Below are 20162 nucleotides of genomic sequence, written 5' to 3'. Positions count from 1 at the left end.
ACTCAAAAGCTTACGGAAATGATTGTTGATAAATCAAAATAAATTAATTTAAAAAATCAAGTATGAGAAGTAGGGGGAAAAATTGAGAAGAGAAATGAAAGTGATACAAGAAAATAATGAAAAATGAGCTTGCTAAAGGAGACCCAAAAACTTCTGAAGAAAATAACACCTTAAAAAATAGACTAGAACAAATGGCAAAAGAGGTCCAAAAAACCAATGAGCAGAATGCCTTAAAAAGCAAAATTGGCCAAATGGAAAAGGGGTCCAAAAGCTCACTGAAGAAAATAATTCCTTAAAAATTAGAATGGAGCAAATAGAAACTAATGACTGTATGAGAAATCAAGAAATTATGAAACAAAACCAAAAGAATGAAAAATAGAAGACAGTGTGAACTATCTCATTGGAAAAACAACTGACCTGGAAAATAGATCCAGGAGAGATAATTTAAAAATTATTGAACTACCTGAAACCATGGTCAAAAACAGAGCCTGGACATCATCTTTCAAGAAATTATCAAGGAAAAGTGCCCTGATATTCTAGAACCAGAGGGTAAAGTAGAAATTGAAAAAATCCACTGATCACCTTCTGTAAGAGATCACAAAGGGAAAATTCCTAGGAATATTATAGCCGAATTCCAGCGTTCCCAGGTCAAGGAGAAAATATTGTAAGCATCCATTAAGAAACGGTTTAAGTATTGTGGAAACACAATCAGGATAACACAAGATTTAGCAGCTTCTACGTTAAGGGATCAGAGGGCTTGGAATATGATATTCCAGAGGTCAAAGGAACTAGGATTAAAATCAAGAATCACCCACCCAGCAAAACCGAGTGTAATCAATAAGGTAAATTAGCTCACCTAAAAGAGGCAAGAAAAAGCTTTTACAGTAGAGGGAGTTGAGAGGGAATGAGTGAACCTTACTCTTTTCTCAGTTGCCTTAAGGAAGGAATAACATACACACTCAATTAGGCATAGGAATCTATCTCACCTTACAGGAAAGTAGGGAGGGGAAAGGGATTAGAAGGGGGTGAGAGAAGGGAGGGCAAATTGGGGGAGGGGGTAATCAGAAACAAACACTTTTGAGAAGAGGCAGGGTGAAAGCAGAAAATAGAATAAATAGCAGTTGGATAGGATGGAAGGGAATACAGTTAGTCTTTCACAATATGACAATTATGGAAGTGTTTTGCATGACTACACATGCATAACCTATATTGAATTTCTTGCCTTCTCAATTCAGGTGGGTGAGGAGGGAAGAAGGAAAAGAATTTGGAACTCAAAAGTTTTTAAAAATGAATGTTAAAAGTTGTTTTTTACATGTAACTGGGAAATAAGATACAGAGGCAATAAGGTATAGAACTCTATCTTACCCTACAGGAAAATAGAAAGGGGGGCGATAGAAGGGAGGATAGACTGGGGGAAGGAGTAATCAGAAGCAAAACACTTTTGAGGAGGGAGAGGGTGAAAGGAGAGAGAGAGAATAGAATAAATTGGGGTGAGGGAATACAATGGAGGGAAATATAGGTAGCAACAGTAACTGTGAAAAAAAATTTTGAAGCAAGTTTCTAAGATAAAGACCTCATTTTTCTAACATAGAGAACTGTGTCAAATTTATAAAAATAAGAATCATTCCCCAACTGATAAATGATCAAAAGATGTAATCAGTTTTTCATATGAAATAATTAAAGCTACCTATAGCCATATGAAAAAATATTCTAACTCACTATTGATTGGAGAAATGCAAGTTAAAACAGTTCAGAGGTACTACTTCATACATATTAGATTAGATAATGGGATTAAATGACAAATGTTGGAGGGGATGTGGGAAAAATGAGATATTAATGTACAGTTATTGTAGTTGTGAATTGATTAAATCATTCAGCAGAGCAATTTGGAACTATGTCCAAAGAGCTATAAAACCATGCATACTCTTTGACATAGCAATGCCACTACTAGGTTTGTATCTCAAAAGAGATTTTTAAAAAAGCAAACAAAAAGGAAAAGAATATGTAGAAAAATATATCACATCTTTTTGGGAGTAAAGAATTAGAAATTGAGGTGATGCACATCAATTGGCGAATGGCTGAATAAGTTATGGTATGTAATTATGATGTAATACTCTTGTACTGTAAGAAATGATAAGTAGGATGCTGCAAAGTGAAATGTACTGGGTACAAACTAACAGCAATATTGTAAAATGATCAGCTGTGAATGACTTAGCTATTCTCAGCAGTACAATGATCTATGACAACTCTGAAGGACTTAGGACAAAAATGCTGTCCATCCCCAGAGAAAAAACTGTCTGAACACAGACTGAAGCAACTTTTTTTCACTTCCTTTATTCTTCTTAAGTTTTTTTGTCTGTTTTCTTTCACAACATGACTGTTATGAATATGCTTTGCATGACTACACATGTATAACCTGTGTGGAATTGCTTGGCTTCTCAGTGAGGTGGGTAGTGGGGAGAGAGAAAGGGAAAGAATTTGGAACTCAAAGTTTTAAAAACAAATATTAAAAAATAAATAAAAATCACTTATAAAAGAAGAAAGCATAAAAAAGTAAACAGGAAAGAGAAATCATAAGTGATCTAATAAAGTTAAACTGTTTACATTTCAACATGGGAAGATAATTCCTAAGAACTTTATTATTATTAGGGCAGTTAGAAGAAGTATATGTAGAGGGCACAGGTATGATTTGAATATGATGGGATGATATAAAAAAAATGAAGGGGTTAAAAAGAGGAATGCACTGGGAGAAAGGTAAAGGGAGGTAAATTATCTGGAGTAAATTATCTCACATAAAAGAGACTCAAAAAAGCTTTTACAGTAAAAGGGAAGATGGGGGAGGTGGGGAGAAATGCTTGAACCTTACTGTCATAGGAATTGGCTCAAAGGGGGAATAACATACACACTTACCCTACAGCAAAATAGAAAGGGAAAGGAGGGGGAATGAAGGAGGTAGTTAGAAGCAAAACACTTTTGAGGATGGACAGGATGAAAGGAGAGAGAGTAAGATAAATGGGGGGGAGAGAAATAGGATGGAATTACAGAGTAGTCATAACTGTGAAAAAATTTTTACAGCAAGTTTCTCTAATAAAGCCTTCACTTCTCAAATATATAGAGATTATCCAGTTGAAAAATGGTCAAAGAATTTTAACAGGCAGTTTTCAAGCATAGTAATGGAAGCTATCAATAGTTATATGAAAAAATGTTCTAAGTCACTATTGATTAGAGAAATTAGAATTACAACAAACCTGAGGTACCACCCCATACGTATCATTTTGGCTAATATGATAGAAAAGGGAAATGATAAATGTTGGAGTGATATGGGAAAATTGGGACACATGTACTGTTGGCGTTATGAACGGATTCAACCATTCTGGAGAACAATTTGGAACTATGGCTATAAAGCCATGCATACCTATAATAACCAGCAATACCACTACTAGGTCACATCCCCATAGATTTTTTTTTAAAAGGAAAAGGATCTATATATACAAAACTATTTATGGCAGTTATTTTTGTGGTGGCAAATAATTTGAAATTGAGGGGATGTTCATCAGTTGGGGAATGACTAAACAAGATGTGTTATATGGTTGTGATGGAATGCTCTTGTGCTATAAGAAATGACCAGCAGGATGCTCTTAGAAAAATGTAGAAATACTTACATGAACTGATGCAAAGTGAAATAAGCAGAGCCAGGAGAACATTGTACACAGTGACAGCAATTTTATGACAATTGATTGTGAATGACAGCTGTTCTCAGCAATACAATAATCTAAGACAATCCGGAAGGACTTATGATAAAAAATGCCATCCATCTCCAGAGAAAGAATTAATGGAGTATGAAAATTTTCTTTATTTTTCTTATTGTTGTTATTGTTCTGTGTTTTCTTTCACAGTATGCCTGACATGGAAATATGTTTTGCATGACCACACATGTATAATCAATTGATTGCTTTCTCAAGGTGGGGAGAGAAGGGAGGACAGGTTAGAATTTGGAATTCAAAATTTTAAAAAATGCTAAAAATTGTTTTTATATCTAATTGGAAGAAAAATAAAATATTTTAAAATGCTAATCTGGAAAAAAAAAAAAAGAAAGAAATGTTCTGTACTAAAAGGGATGCCCACCTTAGGAAGATCATCAAATGAACCACTTATAGCAAACAAAAAGATTAAGTTCTTTGGAGCTCCACGGGAGCTCTAGTGCTGAAGACTGAAGTGAAAAGAGATGAAATCAGGGATCTGGACAAACATCCAGACCCAAACTTGGGGGCTGGTTACAAAAGGCTATACTTGGGGACTGTGACTCTCAGCCTACTTCTCGAATGTCATTGTGCCTCCTCAGTAGAAACTGAAAGACTTTGGGGTTAAAGAAGATAAAGCAACTTTTTTTACCTGATCCATATTGACCCTCTTCCCAGAGAGACCAGGCCCCTGGAAGATCAAGAGAGAAAATCCTCACAGAGGACTTGCCACCTGTGAAATCTGAAGCTAATCCTATTAAAAAGTGGCGTTTGTTGCTGCCATTGCCCCTTGTTGCTGCTATTGCCCCTTTAGCTTAATCCCTGCCTTCTACACACAACCCTCTGCCTACCCTATCTTTATTACTTTTTTTGTCCTAGACTTCCAGCTTTGACAAGAAGTTCCTGTCTCTGTTCTCATATTTGTTCCATTCCCAGCCATGTGATCAGTCCTGTCTTCATCCGTGGCTCAAATTTCTTAGCCTCAACTTCAGGCTTGCCTGAGCAAGTGCTTGCCCAATTATTCTTTTTACCTCATCACATGTTTCCCAGACTCACCCACCAGGCCTATCCTTTGTTGTTTATTTGAGGCTCTGCCTATCAGACCCAAATAATGAATGGTAACTACAGTCTGGAGCAGGGATTTTTAAACCTCGGAGAGAAAGGAAGGGAAGGGGAAGAGGAAAGGGAAGAGAAAGGAAGGGAAAGGAAAGGAAAAAAAGTAGTAAGCACTTGCTATGTAACAGATGTTGTGTGACGCATTTTATAGATATTCCTTCATTTGTTCCTTACAACAGCTCTGGGAGGTAAGTGCTTTTATTATCCCCATTTTACAGTTGAGAAAATTGAGGCAAATGAAGTTAAGCAACTTGCCCAAAGTCATACAGGTAGTAAATGTCAGGACTAGATTTGAACTCAGGTTTTCCTGACACCAGGCCCAATGCTCTATCCACTGTACCACCTAGATACCATCTCAGGCCCATGAATTTGTTTTTAAAAAAAAGTTTTTATAAACTGTGTTTCATTATACTTTGTTTCCTTTGTAATTCTGTGTACTTTATACATTTAAAAACACTATTCTGAGAGGGGGGTCCATAAGCTTCAAATGACACAAAACATGTTAAGAACCCTGTCTCTGAAGTCATATATTTCAGGAGAATATACATGAAGTTTAGGTAGTGGAAGTTAGGTAATGATCGCTTGTGATTTTGTGTCCCCCAGGGTTCTATCCTGATCCTCTTCTTTTCTCCCTCTCTACTACTTCACTTGATTTCATCGGCTCCCATGGATCTAATTATGATGATTTTGAAATCTATCTTTCCTGCCCCAATCTCTTTATAGACCTCCAATCTCACATCTCCAATTGCATTTCAGACATCTCAAAATGGATGTTCAGTAGACATCTTAAGCTTGTTATGTCTAAAACAAAGCCCATTATTATGCCCCCTAAATTACTTCTTTCCCTCCTTCCCTATTACTGTAGAGGGCAATTCCATTCTCCTCATCCTTCAGACTCCCAACCTAGGAGTCATTCTTGATTCCTATCTCTTACCATCCCCGTATTCAATCAGTTGCCAAGGCCTGCTGATTTCATCCTTGTAACATTTTCTGAATAAGCCCCCTTCTCTCCTTGACCATTACCACCACTCTAGTGCAGGTCCTCATCACCTCATGCCTCAGTTACCACAATAACTTGGTAGCAGGTCTGCCTGTCTGATTCTAATCCCTGCCCATTCTAATCCATTCTTCATTCAGCCACCAAAGTGATTTTTTTCTCAAACACAAGTCTGATCTGGTCACCCCCCTCTCCAACTCGATAAATTCCTGGGGCTTCCTGTTGCCTCTAGGAGCAAATACAAAATGCTCTGTTGGGCATTCAGAGCCTTTATAACCTAGTCCTCTCCCACCTTTTCAATCATCTTATACTTTTCTCCCCAACATGTGCTCTTTGATCCAGTGACACTGGCCTCTTGGCTGTTACACAAACAAGACACACCATTTCTAGGCTCTGAACATTCTCTCTAGCTGTCCCCCATGCCTCAAATGGAAGTGATTCGGGTTCCTGGCATGGCTCTGGTATACTGTCCGGGCTTCACAGGCATACAATAATGAGGTCAGAACTATGGCTCTGTAGACCTTCAGTTTGGTAGTCAGTCTGATACCTCTTTTCTCTCATACTTTCCTTCTGAGCCTTCCAAACACTGAGCCAGCTCTGGCAATGCATGTGTCAAACTCATTATCAATGTGTACATCCCTGGAAAGTACACTACCGAGGTAAGTGAACTTATCCACAGCATTCTAAAGTTTTCCATTTGCTGTAACCAATGGTTCCACATATGGATGGTGTGGGGGTGGCTGAGGGAGTACCTGTGTTTTCTTGGTGTAGAGAGCACAACTCTGATGGGCGGCCACATTGTTCAAATGCAGAATGTATGCTTGCCAAAAAGATTATTTTATGGAGAACTCACACAGAGCAAGCATTCACATCGTGGTCAGAAGAAGCAATACAAGGACACTCTCAAGGTCTCTCTTGAGAACTTTGGAATTGATTGTGTGACGTGGGAGACATTGGCACAGGGCTGCTCAGTACGGCGTGCCCACATCAGAGAAGGTGTGGTGCTCTATGAGCAAAGCAGAATTGAAACAGCTCAAAGGAAACACAGGATGGACAAATTTAGAGAATTCACCCCCAATGTTCACGTGGATTACTTGTGCCCGACCTACAGTAGAACATTCCGAGCTCGTATTGATCTGGTCAGCCACGGTCAGGCACACTGAAACTTGGCTCTAGCACGGTGAGGTCATTTTGGTCCTCTTTGAGAATGAAGAACAAAAACCAACCAGCCCCCATGCCTGAAATACTCTCCTCCACTCCAACTACTGAACTTCCATTCCCAGCTGGCATGCCACCTTCCACAGAAAGCCTTCCCCAGCCCCTCTTAATTCTGGCACCTTCCCTCTTATTTGTCCTGTAGATAGCTTGTTTTGTGTATTTTGTTTGCATGTTCATTATTCCTTGTATTTATTCCTATATTTATCCTGTAGATAGCTTGTTTGGGGCAGCTAAGTTGTACAACGAAGAGAGTGCAAGGCCTGGAGTCAGAACATTCATCTTCCTGAATTCAAATCTGGCTTCAGACATTTACTAGCTCTGTGGTCCTGGGCAAGTCACTTAATCTTGTTTGCCTCAGTTCCTCATCTGTAAAATGAGCTAGAGAAGGAGATAGCAAGCTACTCTAGTATCTTTGCCAAGAAATCCCCAAATGGGATCACTAAGAGTTGGACACAAGGGAAACTGAACAACAACAATGAATAGCTTGTTTTGTATACATTTATTTGCATGTTTTCTCCCCTACTAAATTGTAAGCTCCTCAAAGACAGGGACTGTCTTTGGCTTCTTTTTGTATCCCCAGTACTTAGCACAGTGCCTGGCCCAGAGTAGGCACTTAATAGATGTTTATTGAGTTAAATTGACTTAGGGTGAGTCATGCTTTTATTTTTGTTGTTGTTCAGTCCTTTCAGTCATGTCTGACTCTTTGACCCCATTTGGGGTTTTCCTGGCAATGATACTGGAGGGGTTTGTCATTTCCTTCTGCAGCTCATTTTACAGATGAGGAAACTGAGGCAAACAGGGTGAAGTGATTTGCCTAAGGTCACATAGCTAGGAAGTGTACAAAGTTGGATTTAAATTCAGGTCTTCCTGATTCCAGGCCCAGCTCTCTTTCCACTGTGCCACCTAACTGCCTGTGCTTCTGTATTCTACAATAATTCACAGTAGTATCAAGGTACACCTAGGTTCTTGAGGGGTCGGCTGGTGGTGTGCAAAGTATGGCAGGTTCTGCTGCACTAGAGAGGCTTCAAAATGGGATTCAGCAACCAACTATATGTATCCAAGAACCAATCTAGCTAAGTGTAAAGGGAGGCTCATCACTAGAGATCCTTGCACTTGATAAATTCATTGGCTGTGGAAACCCATCAAATAAACAAATACAAAATGTCCCTTGCCATTCTGCTTTTTATTTGACAATGATAAAGTGGAATGTATGACTCAGGAGTATTGTATAAGTTGTCCTCCTGGTTCTGCTCAGTTCTTACAAGCCTTTCCAAATTTCTGTGAAACTACTCTTTTTATCATTATTTATCACATAATGGTATTCGATTACATTCATCTACCACAATTCACTAATTAATGGGTACCTCTTAGAACTGCTATAATTAGTTTTGTATATATGGGTCTTTTTCAGAATCTCTTTCTTCGATCTCTTTGAGGTATAGGCCTAGTAGTGGTATCACTGGGTCAAAGAGAGTGTGTACAATTTAGTAACTTTTTGGTTATAGTTCCAAATTGTTTTCTAGAATGACTGGATCAATTCATGGCTGAACCAACAGTTCATTAATATGCCTGTTTTCCTGCATCCGTCCCAACATTTGTTATTTTCTATTTTTGTCAGCTTTGCTAATCTAAAAGGTAAGGCCCCTTCCTACCTTTCCAGTCTTCCCACATCTTATTAACCTCTAATCTAGTGATACAAACCTCCTTGTTGTTCCTCCAACATCACACTCTGGCTGCCTTCTTTACCTAGAATTCTCTTTTTCTTTGTCTCTACCTCATGGTTTTCCTGACTTGCTTCAAGTTTCAACTAAAAATTTCACCTATATCAAGAAGCCTTTATCAGTCTTCCTTCATGTTAGTGTCTACTCCTTTCTGTGATTATTTCCAATTTATCCTGTATATAATTGTTTGCATGTTAATCTCCCCTATTAAATTGTGAGCTCCTTGAGAGCAGAGAATGTTTTGCCTTTCTAGGTATCCCCATGTAAGACAGAGCCTCAGAGTTGCTTCAATTTGCATTTCTCTAATTATTAATGATTTGGAAGACTTTTTCATGTAGCTATTGATAGCTTGGATTTCTTCTTTTGAAAAATGCCATTTCGTATCCTTTGTTCCATTTATCATTTGGAAAATCATGAATAGTTTCTTCAGTCAAGGGGCACTAGCTGTAGAAAACTTCAAATAACAGCAAAAAAAAAAATGAAATTGATTATACTCTGAAAAACAGAAGATGGTTACTGATATGAGAATCATTTCTAAATCAGAAAACAATACCAAATTAGAAGAATAAAGTAAATAGAGAAAAATAGCATATATATATTTAAACAAGCTATAAACATTGGAAAATAAGGAATGAATTAAAGAATAGACATTGACTCAAACGATCAGCATTTGTCAAAGAATTTTAGCTAATATACATTGATTGTCATAATGATATGAGACCAGAAAAAACCTACAGAGCACCTCAATGAATAAATTTTGTTTTTGTATCCTCATCACCTCGTACAGTTCCTAGCACATAGCAGATGCCTAATAAGTGCTTATTGATTGCTAGATTGATTAACAGAGGCAACATTAAGCAGACAAGACAACACCAGTTTAGGCCATAAACTTGTTTTTTAAAACTACTGGAAAGGAATGGTTTAAGGTTATGAGCAGCTATTAATCACCGCATAGAAAAGCAAAAAGTCAATCAAGGAAAAACTTTTATAGAAAGCTTAGTAAAAAAAATCTAAGCCAGATAACCCAAATGGCATTTAAGAATGAACCTGAAAGGATAGTAACAGACAAAGTATGGAAAAGACCTACAAAGATCTCTGTGATAAAGTCTGTTCTCTGTCAGCGATGGCGGAGCATTTGTACTCTGTCATCATAGTCCTTGATGTGCTACTGCACAAGGACGTGCAAGCAGCACGAAAACCAACACGCACACACACATGCACACGCACACACACACACACACACACACACACACAACCACACACAACCACCCAAAGATGGAACACCTGCTGTGGACCACTTATTTGCAGAGGAGACCACTGCTGGAAGTAGTAAAATTTGGAGGATGTTAAGGGATCCCTTCTCAAGATATCTGTTAGTGAGAAGGATATAAAGGAACACTGGGAAAAAAACATGGGCCTTATTACCAACAAAAAGTGACCAAGAAAATATCACTAACTACCATCCTATATGTCTACTTTCCAATCTCTACAGATCTTGGGGTAGAATGCTGGGCCTGGAATCAGGAAAACGGGAGCAAGTCACTTACCCTCATTTGCCTTGGTTTCCCCATTTGTAAAATGGGATAATAACAGCACCAACCTTCCAGGGTTGTTGTGAGGATCAAATGAGATATTTGTAAAGTGCTTAGCATAGGGCCTGCCATATAGTGGGCGCTAGATAGATGTTCACCATTATTATTATAATCTTTATGGTAATGATTTATGGCAAAGGCATCCTTGATGATGCTATAAGAGGGGAGTAGGCAAGCCTTCACAAATAATATCCTATAGCTGATCACATCTTTGCAGTCACACAATTGACTAAAAAGTATGAAGAATATCAGATGTGACTGTGAGTTTTGTTTGTTGGCCACAAATAAGACTTTTATTTGGTGCAGAAAAACACCAACTTAAAGACTTTAATCTAATAAGCAACTCCCATGCTCATATCAAAATTATATAACATTTCTTGATAGTTGTGACAACAGAAATAACTTCGTTCAAAAACCCTCTAATTATAATTATCTACATATATTTATTTATATGTAGAAATACATAAATATCCAAAAATAATACATGGAAACAAGACCAGTTAAACTGGTTCCCTCCTAGCCTAGCACAATCCAGGCCATTTTCTGGCCTGAAATATTAATAGAGTAGGTAGTAACATGAAATAAAATTCCTTCCATTTGTCCCATGTTTCATTTTCTTGTAGCTGTCCATACTAAAAGTGCTAGGTAGAAAATCAATCAATCTGTTAACCAGTTATTTTGCCATTCATTCAACATTTTCCTTCAACACATGGCAGATCTTTACTGAGAATGTAACAGGGCACAGTGGGAAGGTAATAATATTAACTAGCATGTATATCCTATTTTAAGATTTGCAAAGCCTTTGATGCATTATGTTGTTTGATTTTCACAGCAGCACTTTGAGGTAGGTAATATCATTAGCTCCATTTTGCCAATGAGTAAACTGACCTTTTTCTTCTTCATAGTATTCTATTTCCTGTCACTTTTCACTGTCCGTCTGTCTCCTAATCCTGGAATGCAGGAACCCCTTTCTCAGGGGTGGGCATTGTGAAGCTGAAATGAGATGATGGATGTAAAGCACTTGGCAAACCTTAAAGTGCCATATAAATACCAGTTATCATTATTATAATTGTCATTATCTAGTCACCAGGCCTCCAGTCTGGTGATGACTTCCTTCCCTGAGTCTTCCACTAAACTCAAGCATTGTTTAGAGAGCACTACAGTGGGGTTCTGGGAAATGGGGGGAGGAGCAAGGAATGCGTGCATGCATACTTTTTAAGTTTAGTCTGCATTATTAATGCTTTTTTTTTAGTCCAGGCAATCAACAAAACAACAAATCAAGCCTTTGTTTTGTAACTTGTGAAGATTTCTGAGGTGTAATTACTCACACTGAAAATTTAACAATTCTAAAACCTTGCTCTTTAACCCCCTCCAATCATAGAAACTTGGGTCTGATAAAATATAAACTCCTCAAGAGCTTTAATTGTTTCTTTAATCCCCAGTGTCTTACACAGCACCCAAACACACAGTAGGTGCTTAATAAATGCTTTCTGATTGATTGAATTAAAGTTGCAGATTAACCAATGACAACAAATCATTGGTAAGTGTACATACAGTGCAATGTGTTACTAACAAAGAATTGCACAGAGACATGGCATAAAAGCTGCCAGGGATGTGTGACCAGAAAAGCAAGTGGCCTGGTCATGTAGCAGAAATAAGGGGAAACCGATGGAAAGCCCACATGAGCCACGGTTACCCAAACAATGTCTAGAGATCTAAAGAAAGGGCCTCAGCATGCAGGGATGGTCCCCTAAGGAGGACTGAGGAGTAGACCAGGGTCACACAGAATGAGAAAGGGGAAGAAATAACACTCACTCAAATCACAGAAGCAGGTAAATCATTTACATGCCAATTTGGTCCTGAAAAGACAAATATTTTTTCTATTCTCAGCATAATTACAAAAGCTAGATCTTAGTGATAACTGATATTTTGTGGAATTTGAACTGTATTCAGCCTTTAAAGCACTTTTAAGCACTTAAAGAACTTTTCCTTTATCACTTAACTAACAATTATCTGTTAATATTTGCAAAATCTCTGATTTTAACCACAGTACCATTTAAATGACAAGTAAAATACAAAGATAAAAATCTAGAAATATAATTCCCTTGAACAGTTTTTTTTAAATAATTGAATAAAACAGTTGTTTTGTAAAGGTAGTCTTTTCTTCCCTTTCCTAGTAAACATATCTTAGTGACCATCCTAATTGTTGATGTTAGTAATAAGAGAAGGATCTCTTTTCTTGCTTGTCCTTTGCCCTAGAAGGTCCTCTGGTGTTGGGGGGCTCTGCTCAACAGAAAGGGAGGAACCTTTTCTAGGAAACAGCCCTTCGCATAGTCATGTACTATACTGGTTAATAGCACCCCCTGGTGGCTATATTAGTGTCATGTTTGATTATGAAGCCAACAAAAATATAGACCTTTTTTTAACCCCTACTAAACCTAATTTTCATATGTGTACAGTAAAGAAATGAATAAGTCTTTACAGTCACATATGTACACATAGTTAACAGCATTAGAATTTTGTCTTCAAATATGAATGAAAATTATTTCAATAAGCATTTATGTAAATGCTTACTATGTGCTAAACACTAGAGATCTGAGAAAATCAAATTGATTCTGATTCTATTCTATATCACCCCCAGTATGTTTTAGAATTGCCTAATCCATGTTTTTTTGTCTCAGAAGTTTTTTCCTCTCTGAGCCAAGTTGTCCCATAAATCACTTTAATTCAAAGAAATATATTGTCTCTATACTTAACTGCCCATGTACAATTAAGGGAGATCTGTTATTTCTAATAAGCATTGCAAGGTGCAGGTAGGAATCCAGAAGTCTGTTATTTCTGCAACACTGGCTGTTCTTCAAGAAAATCTGGACTGTTATCACTGTGACTCTAAGTAACGATGTGGGTGGACACCACCTGCATCCTTTGTTTTTGAAGAAGACTAATGACATCACATAGGGATTTCTTGACTTGCACTTGAATTGGATTTAAGTGAGGCAGAGTTGTGAAAAGTTGTCAGCCTAACTTTCTCTTCCAGAGTCATCCAAGTCCAGTGGCAAGACAAAAATCAAGATGACTGACTGTGGAGGTAGGGATTGTTGCTAGCCCTGCATTCCTGCCCATCTAATCATATTGTTTTCTATCATCTGTGATACTTCAGACTTTGTGACCAATCGTATTGTTTTATGCTTACTGTTCTTGGTTCTCTTGTATCTCCCAAAACTATATGAAGGCTAGTAAGCCATGCCTTGTGGTCTTTTGACTGACTGAGTTAAGAGACTCCTTTTATTGGTCATCACTAGCCTTAGAAATAAATTAACTTTGCTTGGAACTTTGTGCCTCAGATTACCTTAAATTTCAACCTTGACAGATCAAAGACTGAAAGAAAGAAAGAAAGAAAGGAAGGAAGGAAGGAAGGAAGGAAGGAAGGAAGAAGAAAGAAAGAAAGAAAGGAAGGAAGGAAGGAAGGAAGGAAGGAAGGAAGGAAGGAAGGAAGAAGGAGGAAGGAAGGAAGAAGAAGGAAGGAAGGAAGGAAGGAAGGAAGGAAGGAAGGAAGGAAGGAAGAAAAGGAGTCCTCTGCCTTTGAGGAGCTCATGTTACTGGCAACAATAGGGGAGTTATGAAAGGGTCTGTTCTAGAGATATACTGCAATGGAAATAGGTAGATAATGATGACTAACAGGGATAATGTTTCTTTTTTAAGTTTAATTTTATTTTTTTTAAATTAATGACAAGTATTTATTTTTCCCTCATCTCCTCCCCTCAAAAACCCCCAAAATCGTTGTTTTGCAGAATCAAGCAAAACAAATTTCCACACTGACATATCCAAAAATGTACATCTCATTCTGTACAATGAGTCCATCCTCTCTAGATCAGACAATGGGGAGAGTGCTGGATTCATGTTCACTTCTCTGGAATCAGGTTTGGTCAAAGTATTGATCATAGTTCTTAACTCTTTCAAAATTGTTCATTTTTATAATATTGTTGGGAAATTTAAGTTATAAAAATCCTCCTTCCAAGACTGCGCACTTATGATCAAGCAAACACATCAACCAAATACAGTGTGAAGCTATATTGATGAGAATCCACTGAGATAAGTCAGGGAGTAATGAAATGAATGAGAGACCCTTTACCCTTCAAGATGTCTATAATTTACCCAAGGTAAAAGTAAGAAATGACTATTGGACATTTGGGGACTTTGGGTCTCTCAAAAAGTCATAGAGCTTACCCTGGTATTTTCATAAGGCTTTTCATTTGGTGCTCTGTGATAAGGTTTGGTTCATTTTCTCTAAGCTGAATAATCTGAGACTATAGCTTGATTTAAGAATAGGCTAGAGTAGAATGGGGCAATTATCTGACAAGATAATTATAATTCTATTATAATCCTTGCTTGTGATTCAACATTGTTCATTTTGGCCTTTAAGTTTTCATTCATAAATCATAGATCTGGGGGCAGGTAGGTGGTGTAGTGGAAAGAGCACTGGCACTGGAGTCAGAAAGACCTGAGTTCAAATCCAACCTCAAACCCTTGACACTGAGTACCTGTGTGACCCTGGGCAAGTCACTTAACCCCATTGCCTAGCCAAAAACAAAACAAAACAAACAAACAAAAAAACAATTATATGTATATATAAAGCGATATGTGGGGGGGGCATGCAGGTATGTATATGTATATAAATTGTTTAATTATCATATTTTCCTAGGACTAAGTAAGCTGATGGAGGCAAGTGAATCTGTTGCTCAGCTATCACAAGATCTTGCAATAAAGGAGAAGGAATTAGAAGTGGCTTCTGTAAAGGCAGATCAAGTGAGTTAACTAAGATGATAACTGTTACGATGTTGCTAACAAATAAAAATATCAAAACTTTTATGAAAAATAGATAGTGCATAAATGCCAAATCTTGGTCATGAAGATCTCTAAGTAATTTTATTTACATCAATATGTAATCTCAAATATGTCATATTCTTTTCTAGACTTGATCTATGAGCTCTTTTTCTGATATGCCTACAAGTCTCCACTACCTAAATAAAAGCTAAGGGTATATAGGTTTTTTATTTTTATTTTATTAGGTTCTTGTCCTAGCCTAAAGTCTTCTTCCCTGCTGCCTCCTATTCTAGCTGTTCTTTTCTTCGAGTTCTCTGCCATATTTGACTACTCCTTTTTCCATGGAAAATGTTGGACCCTTATTGTTTGAGACTTTGGAAAGATGAAATCTTTTAAATAAAAGAAACCTTCTGTACTGTTAGACAACCTTAGTTCCACAACTCATTTGGTGAGTTAAAAGTGCCAAGAGATCTGGGATTTTTTTTAAATGCTGAGAATCTGATTGCAAACCTGTTCTGAAGAGAGGGCCAGTGCATCTATTTGACAGCAGAAGGAAGCATTGCAAAGGGGTTGCTGGAACAAAGGGAAGCTGCTTCAGCAGCCCCCCAGAAGGGCTGTATTTGTCAGTAGGAATGTCCCAGACGGCTCATCCGCCTCAACCTCAGCTTGCTCCATCAGTCTCCTCCCATTTGCATCAGTTCTTCCACAGGGCCTTGGTCTACTTTTTTTTTTCAAGGTCAGAGCATATTGTACATCTAGACTCAGCTTTGACTGCATGTTTTAATGGAATTGGACTTTGGCCATTTGCTTTTTAATACATTGATAATATCTTGAAAAAAAAAGATGAAGTCTTGGAACTCGAAAGAGAAGTAAGATGGTAAGATGTGCTAAATCTAGAGTAAGGACTAGTTGGGTTCCAATCCTGCCATCTGTATGACCTTGAGTAAATCACTTAACCTCTTTGAGCCTCAGTTTCCTCATCTGCAAGATGTGGATAAAGGACAGTAGAGCATAGTGATAAGAGGGCTGGCCTTGGAGACAGGAAGATCCAATTTTATTTTCCATCTCTGGTACATACTGGCAAGTCACATAACCCCTCACTATCTCAACTAAATTGCTCAGTTGCAGAGAACTTTACAATCTCTCAATTGGTAAAGGAAGTTCTTTAGCAGGAGCTTCCTATAGATCAATGAAATCACAGGCTGAGTTTAGAAAGGGAGAGTGGAGGAGGAGGAAGGGTGATATTTTTAGTACCTCCTTCCTCCAAGGTTTGTGGGAAGGCTTGAATGAGAGCCATGGAGGTAAAGGGCTCCTGAGCCCAGCCTCCCACCCTCTGCTGGAACAACATCTACAGTATCCTGGATGACATGCAGGTGTCATCTAACAGCTACTCAGCTACTTTCAGTGACAAGAAATTTGCTACTCCTTCACTAGAAAGTCTATTCTGTTCCTGGACAGGCCTAATGGCTAGAAACTTCTCCTTGCAATGAGCAAAAAAACTATTTCTCTGCAATTTCTACCCATTAGTCATAGTTTTATTCTCTGGTTCTGCATAGCATAAATCCATCCCCCAGATGTTAGCCCTTTAAATAATTAAAGACACTTCCTGTGCCAAGATGGCAGAGTGAGGAAGGAACCCTCTGAAGCCCTCCCAAATCCCCTCCAAAGAACTAGAAAACCACCTCAGAATTGAGCTAGGAGCAGGAAAGCAGCTTACCAGCCCAGCAAGAAAGGTCTGTCTCACTGGGGTGGGAGGGGGGTGAGGTCCAAGAGCAGCAGCAGCAGCCAGCCTCACAATAAGGGACCTGCAGCAAGTTTCCAAGCTTGTGGCCAATCCACCAGTGAGACCCTGTCCTTCTGCAAACCATCACCTCCCTATGCAAGTGAGCAGTCTGTGCAGTGCAGCAAGATCCCACACCAGTAACCCTACCTTTAGCACAAGCCACTAGTGAGGCATTGACCCCATTGCTGACCAGTAGTAAAAGTCTTGCGCCTGGGTCAGCTAACAGCAAGACACGACCTCTAGGGCCTACCAGCAGAGAGACCCTGTCCCTATAGCAACCCAGCAGCAAGGTCCCACCCCTGGAGCAGGCCAGCAGTTAAACCCCACAGATAGGGGAGACCAACAGGAAGGCCCCACCCTCCCAGTATAAGCCAGAAGGGAAGCCTATCCTCCAGAGAAAGCAAGCAGCTAAGCCCTGAAACCCAGTGAAAGCCAGCAGTAAGACCCAGAGCCCCAGCACAAAAAGCTTGGGAAGGTGCAGGACAAGAGCACAACTTCCACATTAAAAACACCAAGTCACAAAAAAGGCAGAAAAAAAATGAGCAAAAAACCAAAAAGAAGTTGACTATAGAAAGTTACTATGGTGATAGGGAGGATCAAGGCATAAACTTAGAAGAGGACAATAGTGTCAAAATGGCTACATGTGAAGCCTCAAAGAAAAATGTAATTTGATCTCAAACCCAAAAACAATTCCTGGAAGAGGTTAAAAAGGATTAAAAAAAGCAAATTAGAGAAATAGAAGAAAAACTGGGAAAAGAAATGAGAGTAATGCAAGAGAATCATGAAAAAAGAATCAATAAGGGAAAAGATATACAAAAATTTACTGAGGAAAATAACTCCCTAAAAAATAGACTTGGTCACATGGAAGAGGAAGTACAAAAGCTCACTGAAGAAAATAATTCCTTAAACATTTGAATTGAGCAAGTGGAAATTAATCACTCTATAAGGCATCAAGATATTAAAAAAAGTAAAAAAATAGAAGAAAATGTTAAATTTCTCATTGGAAAAACAACTGACCTAAAAAACTGATCCAGGAGAGATAATATAAAAATGACTAGACTACCTGAAAGCCATGATCCACCCCCCAAAAAAAGTCTGCATGACATCTTTCAAGAAATTATCAAAGAAAACTACCCTGATATATTAGAACTAGAGGGCAAAATAGAAATTGAAAGAATCCGCTGATCACCACCTGAAAGAGATCCCAAAATGAAAACTCCCAGGAACATCAGAGCCAAATTCCAGAGCTTACAGATCAAGGGAAAAGTATTGCAAGCAGACCCCCTCCCCCCAAAAAATTCAAATATCATGAAGCTACAGTCAAGATTACACAGGATTTGGCAGCTTTCCACATTGAAGAACCAGAGGGCTTGAAATATGATATACTAGAAGGCAAAGAATCATTTACCCAACAAAGCTGAATATAATTGTTCAGGGGAAAAAAATATGGACATTTAATGAACCAGAGTACTTTCAAGTATTTCTAATTTAAGGACTAGAGCTGAATAAAAAGTTGGACCTCCAAATACAAGATTCAAGGGAAATATAAAAAGGTTATAAAAAGAAACAAGATAGAGAAAACAAGAAATTCAGTAAGGTTAAACTGCTTATGTTTCTATATGGAAAGGTAATATTTGTAACTCTTAACAACTTTATTACTATCAGAGCAATTAGAAGGAGTAAGTGTAGACAGAGGGTATGGATATAAGGTGACTTTGATGGGATGATAGCCAAAAAAACAAAACAAAACAAAATAAAGAGAAAGAAAATTGCACTGGAAGAAGGAGGGAGGGGGGAAGGGGGAGATTGAATAGGGTAAATTATCCCACATAAAAGAGGCATGAAAGAGCCATTATATAAATGGAGGAGAAGATGGGAGGGTGTCAGGCAAAACTTAATTCAACCTTACCGTCATCAAAATTGGCTGAAAGAGGGAACAATGTGCAAGCTCAGTTGAATATAGAAATCTATGTTACCCTATAAGGAAGTAAAAAGGCATAGGGATAATAGAAGGGAGTATGATAAAAGGGAGGGTGTATTGGGGAAGATGCTGATCAGAAGTAAGCACTTGTGAGTAGAGAAAGAGAAAAGGGGTAAAAGGGTGGGGGATAAATAAGTGAAAAATAGCGTGGAGGGAAATACATAGTTATTGTAACTATAAATGTGAATGGAATGAACTTACCAAGCAGTTAGAAGAATGGATTAAAAACCAGAATCCTACAATATGTTGTTTACAAGAAACACATTTGAAGGACAGAGATACACACAGTGCAAAGATAAGGGGCTGGACAGACTATTATGCTTCAGCTAAAGCAAAGAAAGCAGGGGTAGCAATAATGATCTCAGACAAAGCAAAAATAGATCTAATTAAAAAAGGTAAAGAAGGAAACTTACATGCTGAAAGGTACCATAGACAAAGAAGTCATATTAGTAGTAAACATATATGCACCAAATGGTATAGCATCTAAATTTTTTTTTTTTTGGTGAGGCAATCAGGGTTAAGTGACTTGTCCAGGGTCACACAGCTAGTAAGTGTCATGTGTCTGAGGCCAGATTTGAACTCAGGTCCTCCTGACTCCAAGGCCGGAGCTCTATCTACTGCACCACCTAGCTGCCTCATAGCATCTAATTTTTTTAGGAAGTTGGATTAAGTTACAGGAGAAAATAGATAATAAAAATATACTAATGGGGGACCTCAACTTTTCCCCTTCAGAACTAGATAAATTGAACCACAAAATAAACAAGAAAGAAGTGAAGGAAATGAATAAAATTCTGGAAAAGTTAGACATGATTGATCTCTGGAGAAAACTGAATGGAAATAGGAAGGAATGTAACTTTTTCTCAGTAGCATATTGCACCTACACAAAAACTGACCATATATTAGGGCATAAAAACCTCAGAACCAAATGCAGAAAAGCAGAAATAGTAAACACATCCTTTTCAGATCATAATGCAATAAAAATTACATTCAATAATGGACAATGGAATGAGATTAAAAATTAATTTGAAATTAAATAATCTAATCCTAAAAAGCAAGTGGGTCAAAGAACAAATCAGAGAAACGATTGATAATTTCATTAAAGAAAATAACAACAACAACTTCTGCTTCCGGGAGCCAAGATGGCAGAGTGAAAAGGTAGTTGCTCTCACCCTCCCCTATTAGCCTCCAAA

General features: G+C 38.1%; 1 protein-coding gene across 1 annotated transcript in view; it reads left to right on the top strand.

The window, feature by feature from the left end:
• The window catches only part of DNAH8 (dynein axonemal heavy chain 8), a 419266-nt gene that overhangs the window by 275974 nt on the left and 123130 nt on the right, over positions 1–20162 (top strand). The window contains 1 exon segment of the mRNA XM_078155390.1: positions 15087–15190. Within this exon segment, the coding sequence (XP_078011516.1) occupies positions 15087–15190 (104 nt within the window).

Source organism: Phascolarctos cinereus, unplaced genomic scaffold (genome assembly GCF_003287225.1).
Source record: "Phascolarctos cinereus isolate Bilbo 61053 unplaced genomic scaffold, phaCin_HiC Scaffold_5;HRSCAF=322, whole genome shotgun sequence".
Classification (NCBI taxonomy): Eukaryota; Metazoa; Chordata; class Mammalia; order Diprotodontia; family Phascolarctidae; genus Phascolarctos; species Phascolarctos cinereus.
The sequence above is the reverse complement of the archived record's forward strand: the minus strand, read 5'-3'. Positions and strand labels throughout refer to the sequence as shown.